Source organism: Alosa alosa, chromosome 8 (assembly GCF_017589495.1).
Source record: "Alosa alosa isolate M-15738 ecotype Scorff River chromosome 8, AALO_Geno_1.1, whole genome shotgun sequence".
Classification (NCBI taxonomy): domain Eukaryota; kingdom Metazoa; phylum Chordata; class Actinopteri; order Clupeiformes; family Clupeidae; genus Alosa; species Alosa alosa.
The window spans coordinates 19,480,106-19,507,453 of NC_063196.1; the positions used below are offsets into that span (position 1 = coordinate 19,480,106).

A 27,348-nucleotide genomic window follows, 5' to 3' on the forward strand; every position below is an offset into this window, starting at 1 on the left:
TTGCGTAAGTATCTCGTCTTTGTGAGCGATTCAGTACAGCCATGCACCCCAATGCAACAGCGCCCCCTAGAGTCACAAAATCCGACCGTCACAGAATTCGGTGCACCGGAACTGTCCCCATTTTGCTCCCAGACATGCTCCGCCTATCTACCATCTTTGTTCTACACCTTCGCTAGTTTATTGCAAAATACTCATATTTAAACGCATGCCCTGGATGCATGTGACAACTAAAATGGGAACGGTGTTTGGAAATGTTCAGTAGTACCTGGCAGAGGTCGACACAATGCCTTTGTAAGTACTGAGCTTGTTGAACACTTGTCAATGATCACAGCTTGCAAACGACTGTTAGCATTAGCTATATTTGAAAGTTGGGCGCAGACAATGCAGCTTTTGATGTCAAACTGTTGACTCTAGATACAGACACGTATGAATTATCATTTAATGTGATTCTCCTTTTGACAATTCTGTAGTCTTGAGCAGCAATATTGGTAGCTAGCTATCATACCTAGATGATGCTTTTCATGAACTCACGCTGGACATGTGCTAGGAATTAACGTTAGCTAGATAATTCAGCATGACTGCCTGACACCGGCTAACAATACCTAACGTTACCGTGCTAAGTAGCCTAGCTAACAAGCTATTTTTCAAATTAGTTCTCATTTGACATTTCACTGTCTAGAACAAATATTGTTTCAGGTGGGAGCTTACATTAGTTGTGACTGGCCCTGAGGTGGAATGCACTCGTTAGATGAGCGAAGATAAATGTCTTTTAACAAGAAAAAAGGATTCTTCCTGAAAGTTTACATAATCAGCTAACTAAAGTTAGCATAGTCCATGTCATGGCAGCGTAGGCGGACCAGGCCTGTCAATTTAGGACTTTTGTGTACCCAGAGATTCAATCGTAAACTGGTTTTGCTTACTAGCTACCCGAGCACATGGACCTTTTAGGGTTAACGTCAACGCTGTATGCACTTTGACCCTGTGTTTTGGTGTGAAAAGAAATTGATCTAGCAATAATTCGCTTGCACTTAAAGAACGTCAGTGAAAGACACATTGTTTTATTTGTTGGTATGTATTCTTGAGGTTTCTGTTGTATCACATAGAATATTTTATTTTAAAGAAGACTGTTGAATAATATTGAAGTTGTATTTACAAACTACTGCAATTTGTAAGTGCATGAACACCCCCGGTCCATAATACAGTAGTCTCAGAACAACCTACCTGGGCTGCACTCACTGGTTCTCAAGGACAAATAAAAAGCAGAACATTTGAGTGATTGTTAATAAGAAGCTATTTTAGTTAAACGAGACCGAGATGTCAGGCTCCAATATAGTCTGCCTAACTACCTATCAGAATATTCTGATCTGTAGGATTGTCATCTTTTGACCGTAACAGTTCTGTTGAAGGGCTGAAAAACACAAAATGAATGTCATAAATTTGTAGCTGTGGCAGGGTGAACATTTGGCAAAGGTGCTTGCATCCCCAAACAAACGGCAAGAAACTCAAACAAACACCAACAGTTGAGTTAGTGTGCCCCATCAGTCTGTTTGTTGGTCTTTGTGTGAGTATGACATGTTCAGAATTTAGTTATACCACTACTTGGAATGTCAATCATTTCAGATATTTGCACACCTATGAAGTAGTTCCAGTTTTTTGTCTGCATTACACTTATCAATTCGCCAAACTGCTTGTGAGAAATGAGTTGATGTGAGGCTGAAAGAAGTGGTTCTGCAAACAGTTTTAGCAAACAAAAGGAAATTATAGCAGCAAAGTAATGTAAGTGTAATGTACAAACAATATAAGTGTGACAACAGTGGTTTGAGTGGGATCATGGACTCCACGGTGTTTGGGTATCAGAAGATGTGCATTATCTTTCTGATACCTCAATGCTGTGTTGTCCATGATCCCTTACATAAGCTAGTAGTGTGATTAGACTGCCCTTTTTAAGTACTTTTCTTAAAATTACTAAAGATTATTTGTCATCGTTTCATTACTTCTAAGGGCAACCCTCCACTGTATGTCAATAGGCCTTTGGTAACCGGTATAAATGTTGATTGATTCTCACAGCCCTACCATTAACCAATCGCAAGGGGTGCCACAGCCAACCAAGCACTATGGGATTACCTCACCCATCAGCATGGCACAGCCAAAGGAGGCTGACCTGGTACTCACTCAGAAACTCACGGAGGCCCTCAAGCCCTTCGGAGTGTTTGAGGAAGAACTGGAGCTTCAGCGCAGGTGTGTGTGTCTACATATGTGTGTTATTTTGTGAATACGAGAGAATTGAACATTTACTCTATTGTCATTGTCACCACAAACCATTTCCAGGGAGAAGGTGATGGCACTTATTTTGGTTTGTTTACTCAACAGAATCCTAGTGTTGGGGAAGCTGAACAGTTTGGTGAAAGAGTGGATACGAGAAATCAGTGAAACAAAGGTTGCCATCCAGTGTTGACTTCAAGTTGATTGCAAATTTAAGTTTTTCTTTTGTAAATAAATTTAGTTATTCTGTACAAACTGAACTTTTTGTTTGTCCTCTATTATAACAGAATTTACCTGCTTCATTGATTGAAACAGTTGGAGGTAAAATCTTCACCTTTGGCTCTTACAGATTGGGAGTTCACACAAAAGGTATGGGTGTTCACTCTGTTATGAGTCAAGGTACTTGCACGTACCTGTATTAAACAAATGTTGCATTCTAGATCAAAGGTAGATGGCTATGCAGGTATTCACAGATTGGATGACCCGAACAAGGGACATGTCTCTGACCTAGCTTTTCTTATTGGTGATGATAAGCTACTCTGAAACCAGGATTTAGCAGTACAGCAGATAGTAAAGGAAATTATGGCCATCTTGTTGAGTTTACACATGTGGATCAATATGCTATAAGCCCTGAAATTCCCTTAAGAGCTGTAGCTTTAGCTAGCCCTTTCCAACCATTGAATCGCTTGTGGTGTTTCATATTGGCAGCGCCAGCTTAACCATGTCCATCCCTGTAGGTGCTGATATCGATGCCCTCTGCGTGGCACCTCGGCACGTGGAGAGGACTGACTTCTTCTCCTCCTTCTATGAGAAACTGAGGGAGCAGGAGGAAGTGAAGGATTTGCGGGTAGGCAACTCCCCACAGGGTACATGTTATAACACCATGCTCTCAATCCTGTACTAGACATCAAATCCTGATAGATGATTGTGCTGTTGGGATACTCTAAATGGCTTGAGTCAGGTTGGTTGAGCTAATCAAGAGGGCTACTGTGGAGCTCCCAGTTTGAATGTATCAGTCTGAATGGGTCATAGAGGAGTTGAATGGAAGTCGTGTTTGGCTCATTCTGGTTGGTGTTATTTCTTCAGGCAGTGGAAGAGGCCTTTGTCCCTGTGATCAAGCTTTGTTTCGATGGCATAGAGGTAGGTCCCCTGTATACATCAACATGGAATGCTATGACACTGAATGAGTGTGCTGACATGGTTTGGAGTGACTTCTGTTTTTTTTTTTGTCAATTTTGCTGTATTGGACAGATTGACATCCTATTTGCAAGATTAGCACTGCAAACCATTCCAGAGAACCTGGACCTACGAGATGACAGTTTGTTGAAGAACTTGGATATTCGCTGCATAAGGAGCCTTAATGGTGATTTTATTTTACGCTCCAAATTGTTTCAGGCTCTGTAGGGGTGTCACGACCTTGATTGTAAGTCGGATATTGATCGAAATGTCATTATGATCTTAAATTTCGAAATCAAAGGTGGAATCGAGGATGTAGCCAAGCCTCCCAATGTCATATCTGGCAGGCATGCCAAGAGTGGAGAAAAAGCACACATTTGTTGTAGTGTGGTGTAGTGTGGTCAACATTATCTCTAACTTGAAGCTGCAGCCAGTTAAGACACCATGGCAACTGCTGATATAGGAGACACATCAGCCAAACCCAAACCCCCTCCTGCTTCTCTGAAATCATCCGTGTGGAAATATTTAGTGGTTTATTCATTCTCAACTTAGAAGTGAGTTCTAGTTACAGTCCAACATTATGTTAAGGCAGCGGTTCCCAAACTTTTTTTCCCGCGGACCACCTTTTACATCCTGACTCGGCTCGCGTACCCCCACCATCCGACACATCATAACGTAACACATTCTATTGACGCATTCCAGGCATCATGTTTAATTAGCCACCCTACATAACAAATAACAAAATCAAAATGTGCAACTGAGGGGTATTTCACAAAGGCAGAATTAAGACATCCAAGATAACTGATAAAGCGAGGTTTGACATAGCGTTGTCTGGTCATCCTAGCTCAAACCGTTTCACTAATGCCAATCCAGGATGAGTAGGAGCGACTATGTCAAGCCAGGTGTAAGTCATTCAGGATGTGTGCGCGTTCTCGTTTCTGCTCCGAAGTGCCCACGGTTGGAATAAAAAAAGACGCCGAAAAAAGCGTCATTCACACAAAGTGAACAACCACTTTTGATATAGACTAACAATGAAGTAAAGTTGTCCTTTTTGGAATGGGGAATCGTGGCTATTTCTGTAAAACAGCAGGAGTAGGCGTGGTAGACCAACTAAATGCAAATTTACGAATGAACCCACGTGTGAGTGCTTCCTTGTCTTGGCACGCAACGTCATTAATCAAGCGCTTGCCACTGCAAAGATGCACATATGATATACCTTAATATTATAGTTGAAAATACCTTTGAAAACATGCCCCTCCACTTCCAATCAACTACAGGCTATTCATCAAACGTCTATCAACAAAAGAAGCAAACAACGAGTACCTAGCCTTATAATTATTAGCATAGGGCTATCACAATTACAATAATAACCATATGGTAGTAGGCAGACAGTCTGTTTCGGTTTGCGAGCAAATACATTTAGCAAATAGTATATACATGGAATAAAGCTCCTTAAAAATTAGCACGGAGGTCTGATTTGAATGACAGCTAGCTGAGCCAGTAAGACAACATAATTACCATTAGAATTAGCTTGGCTGTTAGCCTGGTCGGGACCAGGCTAGGTGCAGAGAATAAATCCCCATGGTAACTTATGTGCCATCTCTTTTGTGAAACCAAGTCGAGGCTAAATTCATCCAGGATAACCAAAAAATCCCAGCTTAATCGCTTATCTAGGTTTTGTGAAATACCCCTCTGGTCTATGAGCTAAAAAACAGTGTGGAGGACAGCATTAGACTGGTTAGATAAATCCATGTGAAGCCTCATATCATAATCATAATTTTCATAATTTTGTTTTCTTCGCGCAGTATTTTCTGTCTCGTCCTTTCTTTCATCTCCCTGCGCTCCGGAGCCACCTACACCTTCATCATTCTGCCCCCCATCCCATCGTTACCTGTCTCCTGCTCTGTTTCTCTCGCTTCTCCTCTTCCATCGCTTTAACCCATTCGCGCTGGATGCTGCATGACGCAACATTGACCCTCCTGCTGGATACTGCGTAGCGCAATATTGACCCTCCCGCCGGATGCTGCGTAGCGCAGCATGCTTTTTATTTCATGTTTCTAGGTGCTACAGAGGCTTAGATATTAAATTTTGGTAGACATTGACAATTTTTTAGTATGTTTTCAGAAAACCCTCAGGAAATAAGGTTATTTAGTCTAGAATGCCATAGGATTCTATAGGCGTTTTTAGCAGGCATTTTAGGAGTAAATGGGTTAATTAGGCCTTTTGCACAGTGTCCCTCTTTTTAGCCAGTTTTCCATGTTTGCGTACCTAGCCTATGCATCCACGAAACTAACGAGCCAGATATTCTGGCTGCCCGCAGGAGATCACGTGCATTGTGGGTAGCTTATTTTTTAATGAAAACATAGCCTACTATAGAGTTTACAAATGTTTTCCTTTAATTTCACGTTTCCATATCATTATAATCCGATTAGAAATTATGTATTATTTATTAATTAATTACATTAAATTAATTTTTACACCTTTCCGACATTGCCCTTTTCATCTCACGTACCCCCTAGTGGCAGCTCACGTACCACCGGTGGTACGCGTACCCTGTGTTAAGGCATAAAACACACTTTAACAGTGCAATATACCATGAAGACTAACCTTGTGTCTCTTCAGAGGCTCATTTCACTATGTTCAAATCTGTTCATGTCTCTGTTCTGTTTAGTAGCTCGCATAAAAACCCCTCAACAAAATTGGATATAAGGCCAGAAAAGTTCACAACCAGGGTAGGAATTTCACGACGGCCACGGCCGTCGTAGCCCCTTGCGTTGGCCGTGAGGCCCCTTTGAAAATCAGAGGTTTACAGGCCATGGTGGCCTTGGTGCCTGCTTCTTTCAATATTCTGCTTTGCGTCCTACTAATAGCGATTTTTATTTAGCCTGTGGCCTGTCAAAATAATCTTAGCATTCACAGCGCAAATTGATTTAGTCATTTACGCGGTAGAGAAAGTGGCAGCATAAAGAAAGAAAGTCGTCCAAATTCACCCATTCTCAGTTGAACTACTCGCGAAGTAGCCTATTCATCACACAGACTTCACACGTGTCACATGAAAGAGCTTTTTCTCAGCTTTTAAACGATGTTAGCCGATAATTGCTGTGTTGAACGGTTCGCGAGAAAAGTAAATAATATAATTCAATTTAATCATACATTCTACTGAATTTTACAGATATCTGTAAATATTAGATAGTCAGATGATTTACAGTTCTATGTAATATGTCATGTTTTCATTTCATGTTTTTGTAATGTTTCATACAGTGATGCAGGTCTACTGCAGTGAATAGGCTAAATACAACTTTGATCATTTTTATAGCCTACTACTAATAGTTAACTTTGGCCTTGGTGCCCTGACATGTGGCCTTTGTGCCCCCCACCAAATATGCCCAACTGAAGGCCAAGTGGCCTTGCCCCCAGAATGGTGAAATTCCAAGCCTGTTCACAACATAAGAAATGTAATAATAGTAATATAATAAAAAGAGAATCTCGTCAAAAAGACACCTTAAAATTGAAAATCAAGTCAAATCGAGGATTTGGAGAAATGTGACACCCCAAATGCTTGGCCATTAAAGCACAATTTTGATTCTCGTTGAAATACAAGTCCGATAACACACTTGCTATTAGATTGATATTGAAGTTCATCTAATTTCCGTGCTTTGAAATCATATAGGTTGTAGAGTGACTGATGAAATTCTCCACCTGGTCCCCAACATTGACAACTTCAGACTCACCCTCAGAGCCATCAAACTGTGGGCGAAACGTAAGCGACCATTGTTCATTCACTTCCACAGCTGTTTTGTTTTCTGTTGAGTGCGTCAGTATATGTTTGCCTGGGGGCGGTAAAAACACTTTGTTGGACAGAGCACTGTGTAACATTGTGATGAGAGAATCGAGTGTGCCATGTGATGGTCCCCAAATGCCATTTGGTTACCTTTGTGGTGTAAACTGGATTAGCGCAGAAAAAAGAAAATGTATGTGGCTGCATTTTGCTCTTGGTTGCAGCGTGGCTGTTGTCACAGTAGAATTGTTTTGGCTAGCCCTGGCTGCCTGGTGACATGAGTTCAATCGGAGTTATTTTGTGTGTTTGTTTTTGTGTAACAAAGGAAGCCATTTGCTTCACAAACATCACAAGCCGAAAATGTACGTGCTATTAGAAATGGATTTTAAACAGAGTAGAGGGGTGTTGTCAGGGTAGAGCTTGCAGGAGGTGGTATATTACGCGTTGCTTGTTTACCACGTACAGTATGGCGTACCAAAGAACAGCTGCCACAGAGAATATTTTTGAGTTGCTGTATATTCGAGGTTGCCTCCGCTGCATTAGTGAGAGTGGAGTGTGATATACAGGAAAGCCGGAGAGATTACAAGACGGCAGCTCTCCATGCTCAAAGACTTTCCCGGAGATGGACAGCAGCTTTGGCTGTATGCCCATGTATTTGCCACAAGACTTTGGCGTCAGCTCTAATGGACAGCAGCCTGCACGTTTTCCCACCTCTCCAGCATGACATCTTTGTTTTTGATGGTGCATCGTCTGGAGTAGAAATGGACAATTCTGCATTGCGCTGATATTTAAGTGCCTTCAGTCTCATGCCACACAAGCATGTTAAAGAAACATCATAAACACGCCCCTTCAGTAGGTGTGAACTCCACCAAAAGTTGACCTTATTGTTCACACCTGTGCTCACTTGTGTGGCACCCCAAATTAGTACTAGGGGGCTGGTAGTGTCAGATGTGGGGGATTCTTAGGTAAAAACGAGAATAATGTTTGGTCTATGTGTTGGCCACATTAGAAGTCTTCGATCGTCATTTAAATTAGGGTCCAATGGGGTTATACCAGTTCAACTATCATCACCCCAGTTCTCCATATAACAGTGTTTGTAATGTATCCTGTCAGGTCACAACATCTACTCCAACATTCTGGGATTTCTTGGTGGAGTGTCCTGGGCCATGTTGGTGGCCAGGACCTGTCAACTATATCCCAATGCTGTGGCTGCCACCCTGGTCCACAAGTTCTTCCTGGTCTTCTCAAAATGGTATGCTATTGACTGTTACACAAGCATTATTGACACAGGCTATTAATGCGAATGACGTTGGCTGTAATGTCTATCTAATTTTGGTCCATGTCGTCTTTTTTTTTACAGGGAGTGGCCCAACCCTGTTCTCTTAAAGCAACCAGAGGATTGCAACCTTAATCTTCCAGTCTGGGACCCAAGGGTAAAGTCACCATCTTCCTATAAATCCTTCTTTGGCCTCTGGCCATAATGTATTAGTCAGATTAAGTGGACATATACATTTATATCTTTGAAGTAATTACTGTTGAGTTAACACAATTTCCATACTGAGCATGTTTTGTTAAATTCATTATTAGGTTTGGTATTAAATAAAGCTTAGATTGCTATGCTGAGGCTTTTCTCAAATGTTTGGTCATTTGCCCAGGTTGCATGGTTCACCAACACTCAAAAGGTTGCCACGGTACCCTGAAAATAAAAATGTTACAATGTCCCTTTTTATTAGTATCATTTAGTTTTTTTTAGAAAGACATTTTAAACAGATTTTAATAAAAGCAACTGGAGAAACAATGTACATGCGTTTTAAAGAAATTTCATTTGAATGCCTGAATCAGGAAACATAATACCAGCTTTCATGTATGGTAAACGGCGGAGGAGATAAGCGTAAATCTTTGGTCTGGAGATCTTTAATAGGAAGACTAAGGCTACAATAGCTTTTGGCCACGTTGTATTCAAATTTGACTACTCCGACTGAGGCCCTTATAAATGCTAGACAGTGTTATACAGTCTCTGCTGTTTTTATGGAAGTTGCAAGACCCACGTAGTTCTATTAAATGCCGTTAAATAATTAAATAGCCTTTCGACAGGTTGAAGCGGAGCTTTGCTACCAACGTTATCGGGTAGTTTCAGTTTGATGGGCACACGCATGCATTGAATGAACGCTCATACGCTTAATTGTACGGCTTTATGTTTAATGACATCGAATTAGCATTTCCTCCTGAAATGTTTGTTTTCTTTTTCTGTCAGTCCGCGGTTCCTTGATCAATTGCACAGCAAATTATGCCGGTGCCGGTCCGCGGCCCATAGTTTGAGAAACGCTGATCTAGAGTCTAGACCTATTCTATTACTTCTATTGATGTTTAATGATTTTGACATGGTATCGTTTAAGTATTGGTATCGGGATACTTTGGGATGGTATTGTGACTATACTACGCCAGAATGCTTTGAAAGCAGAGCTTGAGCTTTGGCCTTAAGTGCATGGCCAGAGAGTGACCACATAACCATATAAGTGTGGGCGGTAGTGGTTAAGGAGCTGGGCTAGCGTGCAGTAGCCTGAAAGTTGTCGGTTCAATTCCAGGCTTCCACCGTTCCACCTTGAGCAAGGCACTTAACCCCAAGTTGCTCCGAGGACAATGTGATCCCTTGTAATATAGCTGACATATGTAAGTCACTTTGGTCAAGAAGTGTCTGCTAAATGTAATGTAATGTAATGAGTGTCCTGCTGACTGTGAGCATGTTGTTGCCCCACAGGTGACGCCCAGTGACCGGTACCACCTCATGCCCATCATTACCCCAGCATACCCCCAGCAGAACTCCACCTACAACGTTTCTGCCTCCACCCGGGCCGTCATGGTGGACGAGTTTAAACAGGGTCTGTTGCGCTTTGTGGAGTTTGGTTTTTCATGTGGCAGAGTTCTATACTCACTACTAGGCTCTTCACTTTAGCAACCCAGTAGAGCACGAGAAGTCTAGCTGCATTTAAAAATCACTGTTTCCAGATTGCACACTATTTTCAGACTTAGCTGAAACAAAATGATTGAATCTCTCGTTGAAAATCTTTTTGCTTGAACTCCCCATTGAATTGTTTGTTGATGTTTTGTTTCAGACGTTGGCTTGCCACCAATTTCAGCTCTTAAACTAATCTAAACTGGTGATTTTTACTTGACCACTCAAAATGATTACTAACAGCAGCTGGTGGTTCAGTACCTTTAGAGAGGCGGAAAATGACCTTTTCTTGCAACATTCTAAAGAGGTACACGAAATTGATGTGTATGATTGAAGTGCAAGAAAGAGTTAAAGATTGTCCCCTTCTGGACAAGCATGTAAAATACATAACTGCTTGGTTTGACTTTCAAGGGGTTTGACTCAACATTGTGTTGAGCATCTGTTAGTGTGTACTTCCCTTGCTTGAATGTAGATTCAGGGGTTAAAAAAATAATTGGAAACAGTGTTGCTGAGTTGAGGCTGCCATAGATGCTGATTTCGCCTGATTGGAAAACAGCATCAGGTGGAAATGGGAGTGTTTCATGAAGCTTGTATGTTTTCTGCAGGTCTTGCCATCACAGATGAAATACTGCAGAGTAAAGCAGAATGGTCCAAACTATATGAAGCACCAAACTTCTTTCAGAAATACAAGTATGTATTGAGCTGCTTATCCTGTTGGCCACACATGGTGAGATTAAATTATTTCAATAAAGATTTATTTTTTTTCAAAGCACCACACAAACACACCACCAAAGTACACTATATGCTTTTTATATGTGATCTATTGATAATTGAATTTGAAAGAAATAAAAGTACAGTTATGCAGTCAACGCTGACTATTTATTCTGAGCAAAATGATATCCCTCCATTTCTTAATGATGGGCATGATTAAGTATTATTCGTATAAAACAACTTTTGAAGTTATCAGTACTGAGGATATACTCTGCCGATGATGAAAGTATAAAGCTTTTACAATGGTTGTAGTAATCAAAGGTAGGTATGACACATGTAAGGCTGCATTGCCCTCTACTGATATTTTTTTTACTGTGCCTTTTGAAACTGTATGCAATTCCTAATAAAATGTTTTAGTTCACAATTTGTACTATGTATTTCTTGTTAGTCTGGTTTTGTAGAGCTTTTTTATTTTCAGGTCCCCTATTTTGTTTTCAGTTCATTCTGTGGGGTTTATTGTAGGGTCAACATGCTAGCACATTTGGTTTTTTTTGTATCATGACCTAAAATGTGTAAGATGCAGTTAAATGATTACCAGTTTGGATCAGCTTAGTGCAGAGTAGCTACCCTATAGTTAAGTCTATAGTGTGAATAGCAATGTGTAATGTGGTGTGTAATTATTGTAAGTCGTTTTCCAACTATCACCATTCCCTGGTGTATTTCTACCATGAAGCAATTTCAGATAAGTAAGGCTGAATTTAAGTAATGATGACAAGAAATATAACTTTGTGTTAAGCCTTAGAGATAGTACTTGAGGGGACAAAGTCCAGAAGTTTGCAGTCACTTAAGTCCAAAGCAGTATCAGATTTCCAAAGCAGCAGGTGTCAGATCCAGGGCTAATATTTAGCCTGTTTAATTCATGCAGGGATCAAAACCATGGGCATTGCTTTTATAAATGTATTTAAAGTAGCCTTATCAGATTCCCTTAGAATAGTAATGTGAGGCGCAGTGCTTGCATATGCTATTGGTGACAGACAAAAAGGCTCAGTTTATGCAGAAAGGATCACCTTATGCTTGAATGTTCCTTCTAAAAACATGATGTGGCTTATAATTGCAAAATTGAGTGGTTTAAAATTCAGTCACAATATGACCCTGTAGTTGTAGACAGTGTTATCAGACCCCACCCCACCCCATTTTATTCGTAATATGTTACGTAGTTACATCGTATTACATCAGTTTGCATATCAACCTCCATATTAATTGGATCATACTGGGGACTAAAATAGATTACTAAGCAGCAGTAGCTTTTTTGCCTTCTCTTTTTTGGAGCATTGACTATACATCACTAAACCACATCTTCTCTCTGAGTGTGTATGTTGGAGGGGGTGGTGGGTAGGGAGTGTCAAGTGACACTTTGACGTAACAGAGGCCAGTGGCGTGGCAGTTTTGTGCCCTCAGCCTCTGAAGAGGACACAAGGCGCAGTGCCTCCACAGCCCAGAGGGTGGCGCTGCTGGGTCCTCATGGGTGCCCTTTGGGCTCCTCTATTGCCCTGGAGTTGTGAGAACTCTGCCTTCGGGATCTGCTGCGCTGGGAACCACTATAGACCCTTTCAAGAGAGTTCCATTATCAGCATCATAGTTGGCCCCACAAGACTTCCTTTTTAACATTCCATATGTTATCTTAATGCAGAGGAAGTAGATTGGGGCCCAAATAGAACGTTCAAGCATTGTTTTTGTTTTTATTGTTGAAAGGCTCTATATGTGACCCAGATTGTGGACGAGAGCAATTAAAAAAAAAAAAAAAGCACTTAGCAATGTTTGTCAATGCATCCTTTCATCCATTTCATTACCCCCAAAATTTGTAACAAATTAATAAATCACTAATGTTATCTGGGTGTCACTTTTTTTTTTCACTCATCACTTGCATTCTGTGAATTTAAGTGAACATTTCTTTATCACAGCATTTTTACAGTATGAGTTTCAAAAGCCTTTTATCAGAGTCTGAATCTTAGCAGCTTTTTGTTAATGATGTAATGCCATGATTAAAAGTTTTTCAGGTAAAAAAAAGTGGCCATTTTCGGCTTTTGAACAGAACAGTTTGTTCTTGTGTGGAATTATTTGAGCTCAGGAAATACACTGTCACTTTGCCTTCTAACATTTTGCATAAATCTAGTAGAGATATTATTGCAGTTCAGTGTAGTCAATTTGAACATTGGTTTTTGATTCAAGTTATTTTTTTGTTTGTAAGTTTTTTTTTTTTTTTTCTCGTTTTACTTTACCTTACACACATGCTTTTGGACAGCCTTATATTTGTTGATACGGCCTTCCTGGACAAAAAGATAATGCTCCGCAACAGGCAGAAACAATCTCCTCTGCCTGATAGCGCTACAGTGTTCAAGACGTGCAAATGGTTGACCCAGGGGTCCCTGTCTGGGTGCTCAGGATCTTGTCTAAAGGATGTAATAGCAATGTTCTGTTTGTTTTATGTTCCAAGGCATTATATTGTGTTGCTAGCAAGTGCGCCGACAGAGAAGCAGCACCTTGAGTGGTGAGTACCGCCCTGCCTACTCCCCAAACACCAGGGGGGAGGAGGTAGAGTTGGCTTTAGCCCTTTTCCATAGAATTTTGTTTCTTGGTTTATTATGCCTATATGCTATAATTTTGCTGTGTTTGCTGAGTTCTGCTGAGTGACTGACTGACAGATTTTTTTTCTTTGGCAGGGTGGGCCTGGTGGAGTCAAAGATTCGTATCCTGGTGGGGAACCTGGAGAAGAATGAGTTCATCACGCTCGCACATGTTAATGCACACTCGTTTCCCGGACCCAAGGAAGGCAACGACAAGTGAGTCCATGTCTTATCAAGTCATTGTGTTTTTCTATACACGTGTGAATGAATACCAACACTAATACAATATGGTTTATAACATTGTTACAAAAAATAAGATTCTTTAACAACTTACTTTGTAAGTGGTTTGTCCTATACTATGGAAAGTGAAGTGATCATACAGCTTACATTATTGAATTATTATTATTCAGAACACAATGTCTTTATTCTGGTTGCTTTGGTTGATACAGAGAGGAGTTCAGCACGATGTGGGTTATTGGGATTGTCTTCAAGAAAATGGAGGGGTCAGAAAACCTCAATGTGGACCTTACAGTGGACATCCAGTCCTTCACAGACACTGGTAAGTTCTCCCTTTCTAGATAATATGCCTTCAGTTGCCTTTGTTTGAGTAATAACTGCTTCTATAAATGTTTTTGTTTGCTTTTTAATTACATTATTGTTTCAAACAAGATTATCAATTAGTTGAGTTAGATGGACACACATTTTTTTTTTTCCTAGTCAGACTGTTTTAGCAAATCTCTTTCTCTGATATTATGACGTTATGTCTGACTGCATTTGTTAGGAGCTTACCTTCACATAGTTCCATGCACCCATGATGTGTTTTTTGAAAATGAGTGCTTCTCTATTTGTGACTAATTACAATTCCTGAGTCATAATTACACTTTTGTCATTTGCTTTAAGTGTACCGTCAGGCGATCAGCAGCAAGATGTTTGAGCAGGACATGAAGATCACTGCCAAACATGTGAAGAGAAAGCAGCTCCAACAGCTTCTACCCAGTAATGTCATACAGACCAGGCCAAGCAGGAGGAAGGTAAGCAAGGCAACCTCCACACAATCTTCCTCACAGCGCAGACCAGGGTAAATTTACTCAGAGGAAGTGATAACCTTCCTGATAGAAGGGCCCTGTAGCTTTGTTTCACAAGTCGAAATAATCCACAAGGCGCTAATATTAAGAGGTTTACGACTCTCTCTTTAAGTGAAATTACTAAAGTTTGTCTCTAAACCACATACATAATTGATCAAAAAAAATAAAAATGTTTGACATTGAAAGTTCTAGAAACATTTTTCATGCCTATCTATTTCTTTCCATATAGCACTCAACAGAGGGACCAAGGCCAATGAATGACAGCAGCCTGGACCTGTCACTGGATAGTGACAACAGCCTGTCAGTGCCCTCTCCTCCCTCTGTGCCTGCAGCAGCCAATAAAATCAATCCTCTTGGCTCCATTGGGTAGGAAATTCCTTTACCAATTTATTTCTTTTTTCTTACAGCCGGGCCACATGGGGTGCACAACTAGAGCGTTCCGTTTGCGGACCGGTAAAATAGTTGTAGAAGACGGGTATTTTTTTTTTTTTAACGTTAACACCGCTGTCACTGTACATCTGGTGAAGCCAATTCCATTGATTATAGTAGAAGCATATGCAGTATAATATAATAAGTGAGCAGAGCACTTCTGTTTCGTGTCCAGTGCAGCCCGGCTGATCGAGTACAGATGAACTATCAGTATCCATTTACAGCGCCCTCAACTTTTATTGGCGCCCCTGGTAAGGTTTGGTAAAAATAACGGTGTGTGTTGGGGGGTGGGGGGGCAATATGTAATAAATATTAATATTTTTAGCAAAAACGTGATACAATTATTAGCATTCCTTTGTTAAATACTTTGTAAAGCCTCCCTTTGCCATTAAAACGGCTTGTAATCTTCTATGACATCCCATAAAGTTGTAGAATAAAAAGCAAGGGATTTCAGATATGTAATAAATATTAATATTTTCAACAAAAACATGAGACAATTATTAGCATTCCTGTTTTAAATACTTTGTAAAGCCTCCCTTTGCCATTAAAACAGCTTGTAATCTTCTATGACATCCCATAAAGTTGTAGCATAAAAAGCAAGGGGTTTCAGACCATTCCTCTGTACAAAATCTCTCCAGACCATCCAGATTCCTAGGTCCTAGAGTCCTTGTGTATTCTCCACCTTTGGGTCATCCCACTGATTTTTTGTGGAGTTCAGATCAGGGGACTGAGTCACTGAGATGGCCATGGCATTAGAGGTCTGCACTCCCGCGGTAGACCCGCGGGTCCCAACGCAAAAGAGTGCGGCGCGGGACAACTTTTGAAAGCTTTTTGCGGGAGCGGGTGGGATGAGAGAGGTGCGTTCGCGGGTGTGGGACAAACGGATGATTCACTGCACTCCCGCAAATTAAATATGTGCGTAAAATTAAATATGGAAATGATTAAAGTAGTGTTCATAACTATAGTTCTGCTGGATGTTCTGTTAGGCAGCATTAAAAAACAGGGTTTAAGCATAACTGACAGATAGCAGGCCTATAGCCTATATTGTTGTTTACGTGGGTTCAATTTGTTCCTGCTGCTCATTGTCAAAACTCGAAATCGAAAGCATGACAGAGGAAGAGGGCACCAGACTAGGCCTACTTCAGTTGTTAGTCTACATTCAGAACCAAGAAACTGACATCTGGAGTCTTTCTCAGGTGTGTATGCTCCTTTCGTGAGACAGAAAGAAAAGCTGAATAGGCTATCCCTCCTGCATGAAGGCTTTAGCGGGCGGGAGCGGGACATCATGTTACAAATGCGTGCGGGAGCGGGACTAAAAATGTTTGTTGCCAAAGAGCTCAAATTTTCATTTCATCTGACAATCAAATTCAAAAACCCTGTAGGATTCAGTAACTCCAGCCATTTACATTTGTAATTAAATGATGGGAAGGCTTTTCTAAATAATCTGTTGGCTGTCATCGCTTTTGAAGATTTTTTGAGATTTGGTGACTACAAGTTACTTTTTTCTGTAACTCTCCAACAGTGATGCTTCTGAATGTATTTTCTCTATCACCATCTTGTGTGGGGGCAAGATGACCATGGGTCTTTGTACAAACATGTTTGTCGCATTTCTAGTTTATTTGAACCTCTGAATTATTGTTTTAACTGTAAATATGGGCATTTTCGTCCAGTTACCTATTTTAATAGCCATTTCCTGATTTACGTCAACACACTTTCCTTTTATTTTAATTCCGTGTATTCTCTTTAATGACTAGGGCATTAACATAAAGTCACCAAATACTTTACCAGGTATTATACATTTACCCATAACTTTACCAGGTATTATACATTTACCTATAATTTTACCCGGTAGTATACATTTACCCATAACTTTACCAGGTATGATACATTTACCTATAATTTTACCAGCGGTACCAGTAAATGTGGAGGGTGTTGTATATGTCTTATTTTGATATATATATATATATATATATATATATATATATATATATATATATATATATTAATTTGTTAATAACGAATTCATTTGTCTTTATCAGTTGGTATTTACTTGTGTGTCGTTTTTCCTCCTAATTGTGTCTTGTAGGTTCACAGGAGCTATGATTACTGCTTCAGACAAAATGGACACCTCTGGGAGCACCTCCCCTACCTCGCGTACGTGTGCTTAACCCAGGTGCAGAGGTGGAAGTCTGACTTCATATCAAGTCCACATATCTGTTCCAACCATTCACTTAAACAAGCTGATTCTACTGAGCACAACTCTGCCAGGCAGATCAGCTAATAGTGAGATCCCCTGTGTTAAGTGCACAGGTAGAACCAATACATGATGGGACCTATAGTTTGTGAAGCCGGACTTTTCCGCCTCAGCCCATACGTCTCTCTTCCTCTTCTGCTCCTCCTCAAGGTTGAGCCCCAACCCACTCTCACCTGCTGTGTCTCCCCCCTAACAGCTGTGCCCACGGCTCCCAAATCCATCCAGTCGCGTAAAGGCTCCAGCTCCAGCAGCAGCCCCCCCCCTCCTATGGGCCCTCCAGCGGCGCCCAAGGCCTCCTCCCCCCCTCCTCCACCCGTGCCACCGCCAGAGGACAAGAGCAAGAAGCCCAAAACAGAGGAGGTAGGGCCTGCTCTCACTAAAGACCAAAGATGCTATTTCTGTGTTACAAATTGTAACGAAATGCATTACTTTGATCATTGTGCACCAAATCCTAAGTAACTCTTAGCTGAGTAGAAGGAGATATGGTGCATTTTAATACAATAATACAGATGTAATGCACAAATTTCATATTTTCATCTGGCATGAATATAACAGTGCTGGTAAACCTGTTCTAAAGTGTTAATTAAGAGCCAAGTTGACATTGTGGACTGGTTTCCTGGACATAAAGAGATCCTCAGTGAAGATCTCCACTAAAAAAGAGCTTTTGGTCTAGGACTAGACCTACATGTAATGCTTCATTTGGCAACATGTAAGAATAGCCGTAACCATCATGCGCCAATGCCTCTGCCTCTTTTGAAAACCAGACGGCCGCCCTGGCCTCCAGTGCCCCCAGCGGCGACTCCCCTACCTCTGGAGTCCTTCCTGTGAAACGCCCAGGGTCACCGCTGCCCGAGGACCAGAGCAAGAAACCCAAAGTAGAGGACGAAGCCAAGGGGGTAGGCCAAGACTCTGTGTTTCTCACGCCATTACATCACATGTTATTTGATCTGTCATCACCACACTAGTGAAATGAGCGTGTTTACTTACTTATGTTTACTATTTCGGTGATTTCACACATGAATGAACTCATTTCATATTGCTTGCACAACGCTCCCATTTGTATGCTGTAAGGGTACAAATTAATGTTTTGGATTTCAGCAGATTGAAGAGGAGATGGCCTCACAAGGCGATGAAGCTATGGAGACGGACATTAAGGTCAGTATCAAACAAAATGTCCGCCGTACGTACCAAATCTCAAGTGAGGCTTCACAGCACGGTAAAGCTAGCCCCAAAGCGGTTTATTAAGTGAGTCTGTTTGTCCCTGCAGGAGCTGGACCCTGAGCAGAAAGCACCATCAGATCAGGTAGCCTTAGTTGCTTTATATGTTTTGCTTCTTCCCATCACTATGCTTTTCGTGCCATTCCAATGACGGAGAGTCAAGGCAAACTAGCACAAATTCTGGAAAAGAATTGTTCCAAAGCTCCAAGCTTCCATGTTTGTTTTCATCTCTGTTCTGTCTGTGCCGCGTCTTCTCTAGCGTGCCTCCACCACGGACCTGTCTGACGTGCCTCTGCCCCCCGCCAATCCCATTCCAGTCTTGAAGAACTCCATCAAGCTGCGCCTCAGCAGATAGGGGGGCCAGAGCAGAGTGTAGCCGGGGCAGCGGTCACCCGCACGCCCACCTCGCCAACCTCACCCAGACTCACTTCACCTTCAGTGGGCTGAGGGGAGGGTGGGGTAGAAGAGGCCTGACTGGGCCCCCCTCCCTCACCCCCCTCACATACTGTACCCCAACAGAGAGTCCAACCTTTTCTTGAGTGAGGCACAGATCCCCCTAGTCCTCACCTCAGGATGCCGGAAAGGAGATGATGCAGCGTGATGCGTCCCTCACTGCCACATCTGCTTCTGTCCACTAGAGGGCAGAGCTGCCCTTCGGAAGAAGTCCCTGAGAAAACCTCAACGCCAACGACCCTCCTCGATTCTCCTCGCACTCCCGCCAAGAACAGACTGACGCACAAATACTCTGTTGTGTCTTCGCACATAATTGTGTGGAGACTGAATGCGTACGTGTGTGCACGGGATGGGGTGGGGTTGATGTGTGTGTGTGTGTGTGTGTGTGTGTGTATGTGTGTTTGCCTGCTTTGGAGTACTATGAGAGAAAAGTGTATGTATACACACAGATGCCTATTTTTTGCCTGTTGTGTATTTGTCTGTTGACAACACGGACATTGCTGTAAAAAAAAAAAAAAAAAAAAAAAACAAATGTAGTGCTCAGGTCTTATGGTGAAGTATATTGTGGCATGTTTGCATATCCACATTTCTGAGGTCAGTTCAGCTCACCTTGACTTTGCGTCTGCTGGAGTCGTATGGCATCGCGTGACAAGACTAAAGGATTTCGTGTTGTCCGTCAGTGTCGAGGGTGTCTCATGCTCAAATTTTAAGGGCGTTGCTCAAACAGGGCAGGTGACTGTTGCGATTCCCCTGCAAATTAGACTGTTGCAGGTTCGAGCAAATCATTTGACCAATCTTGTCTTTTCCTATGCGAGAGAGAAAGAGACAACATTTTCCGGCTTCCACTTCTCCTGTATGGGTGCTCCGAGCTGTTTCTAGAGACTGTTGGAGAAACTACTGCTTTGTTTTAGTTTGTGAGCAGCAGTAGCTGACCATTTAAAAGTACTCTTTTGCGTTTCTTATTGCTCTCTGTGTGCGTGTGACTCATTCAGAACCATTATAAGATACAAAGAGAAAACCTTCAGCTGTTTAAGTTGAGCACACAGTTAAGCTTGGATAGTTTCTTTTGAACGTGGTATCAGTGGATGCAGTTAAAATAACAGTAATCTCTACCATTATGTATGTTTAGTGCTGATGACCAATTGATTTTTTTTCCTTTCTTTCTTTCTTTCTTTCTTTCTTTCTTTCTTTCTATCGTTCTCTCTTATTTTGCGTGCCCCAGAAGATGGAATGAGCTTGCAATTACTTTTTTTTTAAATGAAGAATAGTTACAGAGACAAGGGATTCTGTTTGTACGGTTCTTGAAAGTAAAAAAAAAAAAATTGTCAAATTTCAGGTTTCACAATTATTTTCTTTCTCTCTGTCTCTGCATAAACAGACGTGGCTTTGTCTTAATTGTTTGTTTTGACGGTGCGAGGAAAGCTAAGAGTGCTGTATACGGAAGCGTTCTGATGTTCTCTACCTGGGGTAGAGAGAAAATATCACCACTGCTCACACACCTTTTTGGGGTCTTACAGTACTTACCCCTTTCTCAACTTTTCTTAGCCGTCTTTGTAAAAGTAAGGATACTGTAATTTTTTCCTCAAATAAAGGTGTATGTTGCATAAAGACATGCAGTTTGAATCATTTTTTTTAAGGATGAGGTTGGAAAGTTTGAGGGAAAGTTTTGTTGAGGCAAACATGGCTTTTTTTATTGGGTATATCAATAGAGTTATATCTGAAAATGTAAATCTTTTCATTTATTCATGAATTCATTGTCATTCACTCATTCATTCACAGTCTTCCATTTCCTGTTAAATAAATACACTATATGATTGTTTTCTTAAGATTTTCCTCTGTATGTTCTATTATTTAAAGCAAATAGGTAGATGACAATATAGTCCTTCAAAACCTACTACATGTTTTTTCTCCTTTTTTTTCTTTTTTTTAAGTAGTGTTGTTTTCCATCTGCAACACAATCGTGACAATTTTCCAAGACGCTGCCCGTAAGAAAATGTATTTTGTTGCTAAGGAACAGCTTTCATTGTGCCTCGGTAGGTGGTCCCCTTATGAATATCGTTATGGTCTGTCTCACAGGGACAATGCAACTCAGCCATCGCTCCTCTCTGCCAATATTTATCTGTGTTTTCATTTCTCCGCCACAGACATATGCTTTCATTTTGCCGTGTCCGACTCCACACAACTGTTTGTGCTGCTTAAGCCACCTCGCTCCCCTCGTTTTCTTTTTTCTCTCACTCCAAACACACTGTAACTGATCAGCCGCATGTTAAAAAAAAAAAAAGAATCAAAAATACCCCCCACACACAGACACACTCAAATAGGGGGGCAAAGCATTTGAAAGAAGTCCGGTTTGGACAGTAGACTCTGGAATTGGACGAGACTATTTCTGCCAACGGGAGAAATACCTACAGTACTGCTGCCTGTCTCTGGCCTCTCTCATCATATCGGGGCAATTCTACATGTGTGCTTGTGAAGAGCAGAGGGGATGATGAGCCACAGTAAATCTCCCTCTCCCATCATGGTGGCTTCTCTGTCAACGGCCTGCTTTTCCCAGCCCTCCCATTTTTCCCTATTTGATCCAATCCAACACTCCGACCCACAAGGACAAAGCTGCATCCTGCGCCCGTCAGTGAGTTACCTGCACGGATGCGCAAAGCAATCCCTCACCATGACTGGACGTCAGTCTGCATTTCCTGCGGTTCTGCTCGGCGGGTCAGCTGCTGGCCGTGTCTACTGGTGTCAGGGATGCTGCGTGCCTCCCATTAATTAGCTCAGCATTAGGCTGGCATCCAGAGGTGTCAGTTCATCCATGGGAAGAAGGGGTTGGGGAGGTGCTGGAAAGAGCCTCTCTTCCTGGACGGGGGTGTGCATGCACTCTAACCCCGGCTGAACGCTCCCTCGTGTGGGGTGGTGGTGGCAGGAGAGCATGCCGGTGCAGCCTGGTTCCCCTGCTGGGCCTCCATATGCCGGAACAGTTAGAGGGGAAGATGGATGGCATCGGGAGGGAGAGAGGGAGGGAGGCGACTCCCTGGCACTCCCTGCCCCCGCCCGGGTGATGGAGAAGACTAGGCTCTCGCCACGGCAACACGTTGGCACTGTTGTCTGGGAACAGAGCGCGCAAAAGAGACGCCAGATTTCGGGAGGAGACGTGAACATGGCGTATGCCAGCGCGCCCATGTCTCTGATGGAGGATCGAGGGCATCTGTGTGACAGGGCTCCTCCATCTCGACCCCTGCGCTCGGCGAGGTCAGGAGGCTCCAACCAGGTTTCCGCGCCGCGCTTTCCGTGTGTGATTTTGCTGAGGCCTCAGGGCCCACGGTGCGCCATCTTTAGAGGGTGATCTATCAGCCTGCATTCTCTGTTCTCTCAAGTTGCCATGAACACCGTCTTAACGCTCCCACACACACACACACACACACACACACATCTTAAGCCTGAACTTTTTCTTTTCAAACTGGCTTCTCTCACAGCAGGCCTGTCTATCCACCTCAACCATTCTCTCTTTTTAAAAAGCACGAGCCTGCTCTCCCTGACACACGCACACACACACACACACACACAAGACAGGTGATAAAAGCACGTCCTTCACGTTAATGAACGGCTCTGTGCTAAAACAATGCGGCATTCAAAGGGAAGATGCCAACAACGCGCAGGGAAAATGAAAGAGCCTGTCTACTATGCCCCCCCCACCCCCTCCCCTCACCCCTCCGACTGATCAAAACAGCCATGGGTGTGAAGTGAACAAGCAACCTTCTCCCGACTGATCTGACCAAACCTGCAAATGAGACACTGCTGCTGCTGCTGTTGTGTGAGGAGACATCGGCGCCTGCAGTTGCTCTGACTGCCGCCGCTCCTTTTGCTCTGGGTGTTCACTGGTGCTGGACTGGCGTTTGCAGCGAAGGTCACCCCTTTTCTGGCCTATCGGTTGGGTCACTGACCAAGAGGGTAGTGAGGGCTGGACAGCGCTGAAAAATATGGAGGTCCAAGAGCTCTGGAATTGCCCGGACAGAGATTTTTTTTCTTCTTTTAGATTAAAAACATGTAAATTGAGGATTTGAGGCACCTTAAATGTCTAGCTAAAACCTTGCACTTCATATAACAATGAGATTACAGATTAGGTTAGAAGTGAGATTATTAATATTCAAACTCTTCTTTAGTTTTTTTTAATCTATTGTAATATTTTCATAATCTGAAACTTGCCTTGCTGAATAGTGCAAGAAATCTGTAACAATTCTGTAATCTATTATCCTAGGGTACCTTCTGCCTCAGATGTAGATTACAGATTGCCTTCTGAACAGGATGGAGACGGCTGTTATTGATCCGAGTGCCAGGGAGAGACCTCAGGATGATCCGGGCCTGACCTTCTGGATAGATGGATGTCCTGCAGTGTTGTGACTAGGGGAGGTGAGAGGAGCAAGTAGCCTAAGTGAAATGTTGGGGGAGACATTAATAAAAAGAACTTGGTTACAACCTGACACTTCAGTGTTTAGTTCATTTGAGTGTTTTTGCTGCAGACATTTATTGATAAAGGTGTTGTCTATGTAAGCCTATGTATAGATGATAAAAATGTGTTGGATATAAAGTAAATGATTACGAACTAAATTTAACATAGGCCTACTGTAGACATTATTTTTGGAATATTCTGTACATCAATCACTCAATCAATCAGCCATTGGGATATAGGGTAATTTTGCATTAATCTCTGGAGTAAACCACTCAGCGAGTGTTTCTACTTGTCCTGTAGATGTCGCTGTTGTTCTCATAATGTGCCAAGAACTTTGGTACTCCACGGCCTGCCACTACAGGGTGTAATGCAGGTGCTTTCTTAACACACATGGTTCCATATCACCACTAACGTAAAGAAAATTCTGGATGCTAATCTCTTTTTTTTTTCGAGCACCATGGTTCGAACTGACAATGGAAGTAGTTTACTAGTCCCTTCCAAGAGGGAGGATGCCACTGTATATCGGTAAGTGCTTTCTGAAAATGCAATGCAAATTGCCCTTTGTGAGCCATTAATAGCCCAGACATTTAAATGATAATGTCCGGGGTGTTTTTCTTTTTTTTTTTTAAGTCTGTGAGCAGCACTGTTCAGGTGTTGGAGTGAAGCAAAGTGCTTTATAAAAGTGTGTGTAATTGAGCGACTTGGCAGACGGACAGAGAAGCCTGCCAAAAACATCTCCCATCGCACGAAGCACGCACTGCTCACCGTAACCTTCGTGCTTTCGCTTAGCAGTAGCCTAGGCCTAGCGCTTGCTCTCTTCAATTTTTACTATTTCCCCACTAAATCCTCTGACTCTGGATCAGCTCGCTTAACAATGTTTGAGTTAAGTGTTCAGTAAATTAAGACACGTTATGTATTCAAATGTAATCACTGGACTAAATTGTGTCCATTCCCATAGCGTTTGACTTTAGGAGAGTAAATGGGTAAATATACGATGACACACACACAGTGGCCCAGTGTGAGGTAGGCTTGTCTTTTATCTGAGACACTCATGGGCACTTCACATACTGGTGTTTAGGATTAATTGTATGAACAATTGAGAATTGTTTTCAGCAAATGAAGGTAGGCCTATCATCATTGTGAAAGGCTAGGTGGAGTTCATTGTCTTAGTGGTGTTTTGTTTGACAATGGAAAAATGGGTTCTCTCTCTCTCTCGCTCTCATTCACTCACTCACTCACTCACTCAGGCCCAGTGTGAGGTAGCAGAGGTTTGTATAACTCCGGGACCCTGATGGGTGCTGTGTGTATTTTGGGGTGCCCCTTAACACCCTGAACTGCCCCCCACCCTCCACAATGTATGCCTCCCCCAGGCATGCTGCCCGGCAGTCACACCCAGCCTCACACCCGCACCAGCTAATTAATGCCTGCATATGCAAATGAGGCCAGCTGCCAAACTGGCAGTTATTTTTCTGTAAATCTGTCTGGAGAGCAATGAGGCTTGGTCTTCACGATGACACGGATTTGAACATCGCTTTTGAGCTTGGCAAAAGGCAAAAAAAGAAAGAAAAACAACCTGGTCCAAGGCTCCTCAAGTTCACAACCACTCACAGGCAACGGTGAGAATGAACACAGTGTGTGTGTGTGTGTGTGTGTGTGTGTGTGTGAAGGGGGGTAGACAGAAAAACAAGGAACTTTTTCTATCTGTCCCTCTTTCTCTCTCTCCCATTCCGTTGAATTTGACAAGTTTTGCTTGGATTTATCCTGTACAATTTATATCAATTATCAGCGGGTGTCAGCTGAGGTCCTTTCAAGAGGTTGAGTTGTTGGGGGGTGGGGGTGGGAGGTGTGTTGCCGGAGGGACGGGATGGGAAATCAAAGCTGTGGACACTTCAGTGCCTCTCATGGCACAGTCAATTAACCAGCCACCTTACATCAGCAACACTGAGCTTAGCACAATTATGTCTACTCAAGCGATCAGCAGTGTTACTGAGGTGAAATACGCAGATGAGAGGAGGGAGAGAGAAAGAAAGAAAGAAACAGATAGGAATGTGTAGAATAATTTTTTCCTCTTTCTCTCTCTCTCTCTCTCTCTCTCTCTCTCTCTTTCCTCCTCTCTTTCTCCTGCTTCAGATAATAAAGGTTAATAACAGTCCTTTCAGTGTCATATTTGACATGACCAGTCATTGCAGTAATTACAATCATTATGGGCCAGAGCATGTCTAGTTATCCTTCTTAAACATAGACCACGGACGAAAATCAATTATTCAATCAAGGGTCGACCCCCCTCTCCCCCCTCCCCCACACACACACTCACACACACACTCACACACACACACACACACACACACACAGTCCCCATCCTCACGCTCTCCTTTTCCAATTCAGTGGCGTTTGAATTGAATGGGAGTTGGTTCGCTTAATTTTGGGCCTGACTGAATGTGCCTTTTGGTGCGGCAGTGGGGTAAGGGGGGAGTTGCAATGTGATCAGGCCCCTCATTTGTGTCCTTTTCAGATGTTCAGTCGCCTCTTGGTGGAATGTGCGGCTAATTCTGAACAATCAGTGAGCATGAGAAACTGGCACATTTTCGGCAGTGATTTCTCTGGTTCTCTTAAGAGCGTGTGTATGAGTGCCTTGGAGGTAGAGAAAGAGAGAGAGAAAGAGAGAAAGACTGGCGCGTGCCGACCCCCATGCCCACTAACCCCCCCCCTTTACTCTTATGCTTTCTCTGTGTCTGCGCCCACTGAGATTGTCAGGATGTAATTTAAGACCATGGGCACAAAGACCAAATGCCAAGCAGACAATGAAGCCGTGCGATGCGCTCGCCTTTAAGTGCCCTGCCTCTCACGCCGTCTGGGGGCGTGTAATTAGGATCTCTGGCACAAAAGAGAGAAGTCATGATCACAACTAGTTTTTGGATGTGGGCAATTTGAAAGGGGGATAAGTGAGACGCAAAAAAGAAGAAAAAAATTCTGAAGGGACATGCGACACAGGCATCTGTAGTGGCGTTCCTCTAATTGAGCCATAAAGGGCAGCTAGTTGCCCCGGCGACCAGTGTCGTGTGAGGTATCAGAAGTCCTATGATAGAACAGTATGATGTAAATATGTGTCACATTTGACACAAACTCAGAGAAGGAAAGGCAGTGAAAAATGAATGGCAAGGAGCGTTGGCATAGCAACGACATATGAATATTGTGATCGAACATTTACTTGATAATCTCATACTGCATGCTCCTTTGTTTAAATAAGTCCTTTGTTTTGAAGACACCTAGTTACCCGTCTGCAAGCAAGGGACTGCTCCCCTCATAAAAGACTTACGCGGGGAAAAAAAATCCCAAATGAAACTTGCAATTTTCTACGGCTACAAAGGAGACACATCTTACCAGCACTGAAGTGGCTGATTTGTGACTTTGGGCTCAGTGGAGTGTGACCTGCAGTGCTGCGCTTTTGCCACATTTGATTGAGAAGGCAGCACTGTTTCACATGCCGGGCAACTCGCATGCGTCCAGAGGGGTGACAGAAGTCTTTTCAGAACCCTGACGGAGGGTTCCAGAACTCTCAGCCCTCTGCCTTCTTCAATAGTGTGAGGGCCTTCTCTGGTGCCCCGTGGTTCCTCAACACACTCTTCAACTTTCTTTCTCTTCCTTTCTTTCTCTCTCTCTCTCTTTCTCTCTCACCATCTCTCTCTCTCTCCCTCTCTGCTGGGTGGCTCTCCTCCATGGTCTGGTTCAGAGCCCTTTTCCATTTAATTAGATTTGTAAAAACAATTTTTGGAGTGCTTTATTCTGTAAAAGCTCTCAGGGGTTAAAATCAGCTGAGCACTTCTTTTCAGCGTCTTTTCAGCAATGGAGCATAAATTATTTAAAATTGTGCGACCTTTTATCTCACCCCCTTTGAAGGCAGCAAATTAAAAATGTAAATGGGCTCCCTAATTAATATGCAAATGCATTCATTCCCGGTTAA

General features: G+C 42.5%; 1 protein-coding gene across 2 annotated transcripts; it reads left to right on the top strand.

The window, feature by feature from the left end:
• The first annotated feature begins 121 nt into the window (after window positions 1-121).
• On the top strand, window positions 122-20,551 carry papola (poly(A) polymerase alpha). Of its 2 annotated transcripts, none has more exons than XM_048250239.1 (23): window positions 122-291; window positions 2,068-2,238; window positions 2,371-2,437; window positions 2,550-2,631; window positions 3,000-3,109; window positions 3,349-3,402; window positions 3,514-3,625; window positions 7,109-7,198; window positions 8,330-8,468; window positions 8,577-8,649; window positions 9,975-10,095; window positions 10,775-10,859; window positions 13,375-13,428; window positions 13,601-13,720; window positions 13,954-14,063; window positions 14,405-14,535; window positions 14,819-14,955; window positions 17,105-17,172; window positions 17,469-17,632; window positions 18,037-18,168; window positions 18,371-18,427; window positions 18,540-18,575; window positions 18,750-20,551. In XM_048250239.1, the coding sequence occupies exons 1-23, from the start codon at window positions 284-286 to the stop codon at window positions 18,843-18,845; spliced, it is 2,217 nt and encodes a 738-aa protein (XP_048106196.1). In that variant the 5' UTR covers window positions 122-283; the 3' UTR covers window positions 18,846-20,551. The 2 variants fall into 2 exon arrangements, with proteins under 2 accessions (XP_048106196.1, XP_048106197.1); XM_048250240.1 differs by having other exon boundaries at window positions 18,374-18,427.
• The last annotated feature ends 6,797 nt before the right edge of the window (window positions 20,552-27,348 follow it).

Bases quoted from the DNA above. Each gene is read 5' to 3' on its own strand.
- papola (XM_048250239.1), top strand. The intron at 13,429-13,600 runs GTGAGTACCGCC...TTTCTTTGGCAG, and splicing joins GAGAAGCAGCACCTTGAGTG to GGTGGGCCTGGTGGAGTCAA. The intron at 14,064-14,404 runs GTAAGTTCTCCC...ATTTGCTTTAAG, and splicing joins CCAGTCCTTCACAGACACTG to TGTACCGTCAGGCGATCAGC.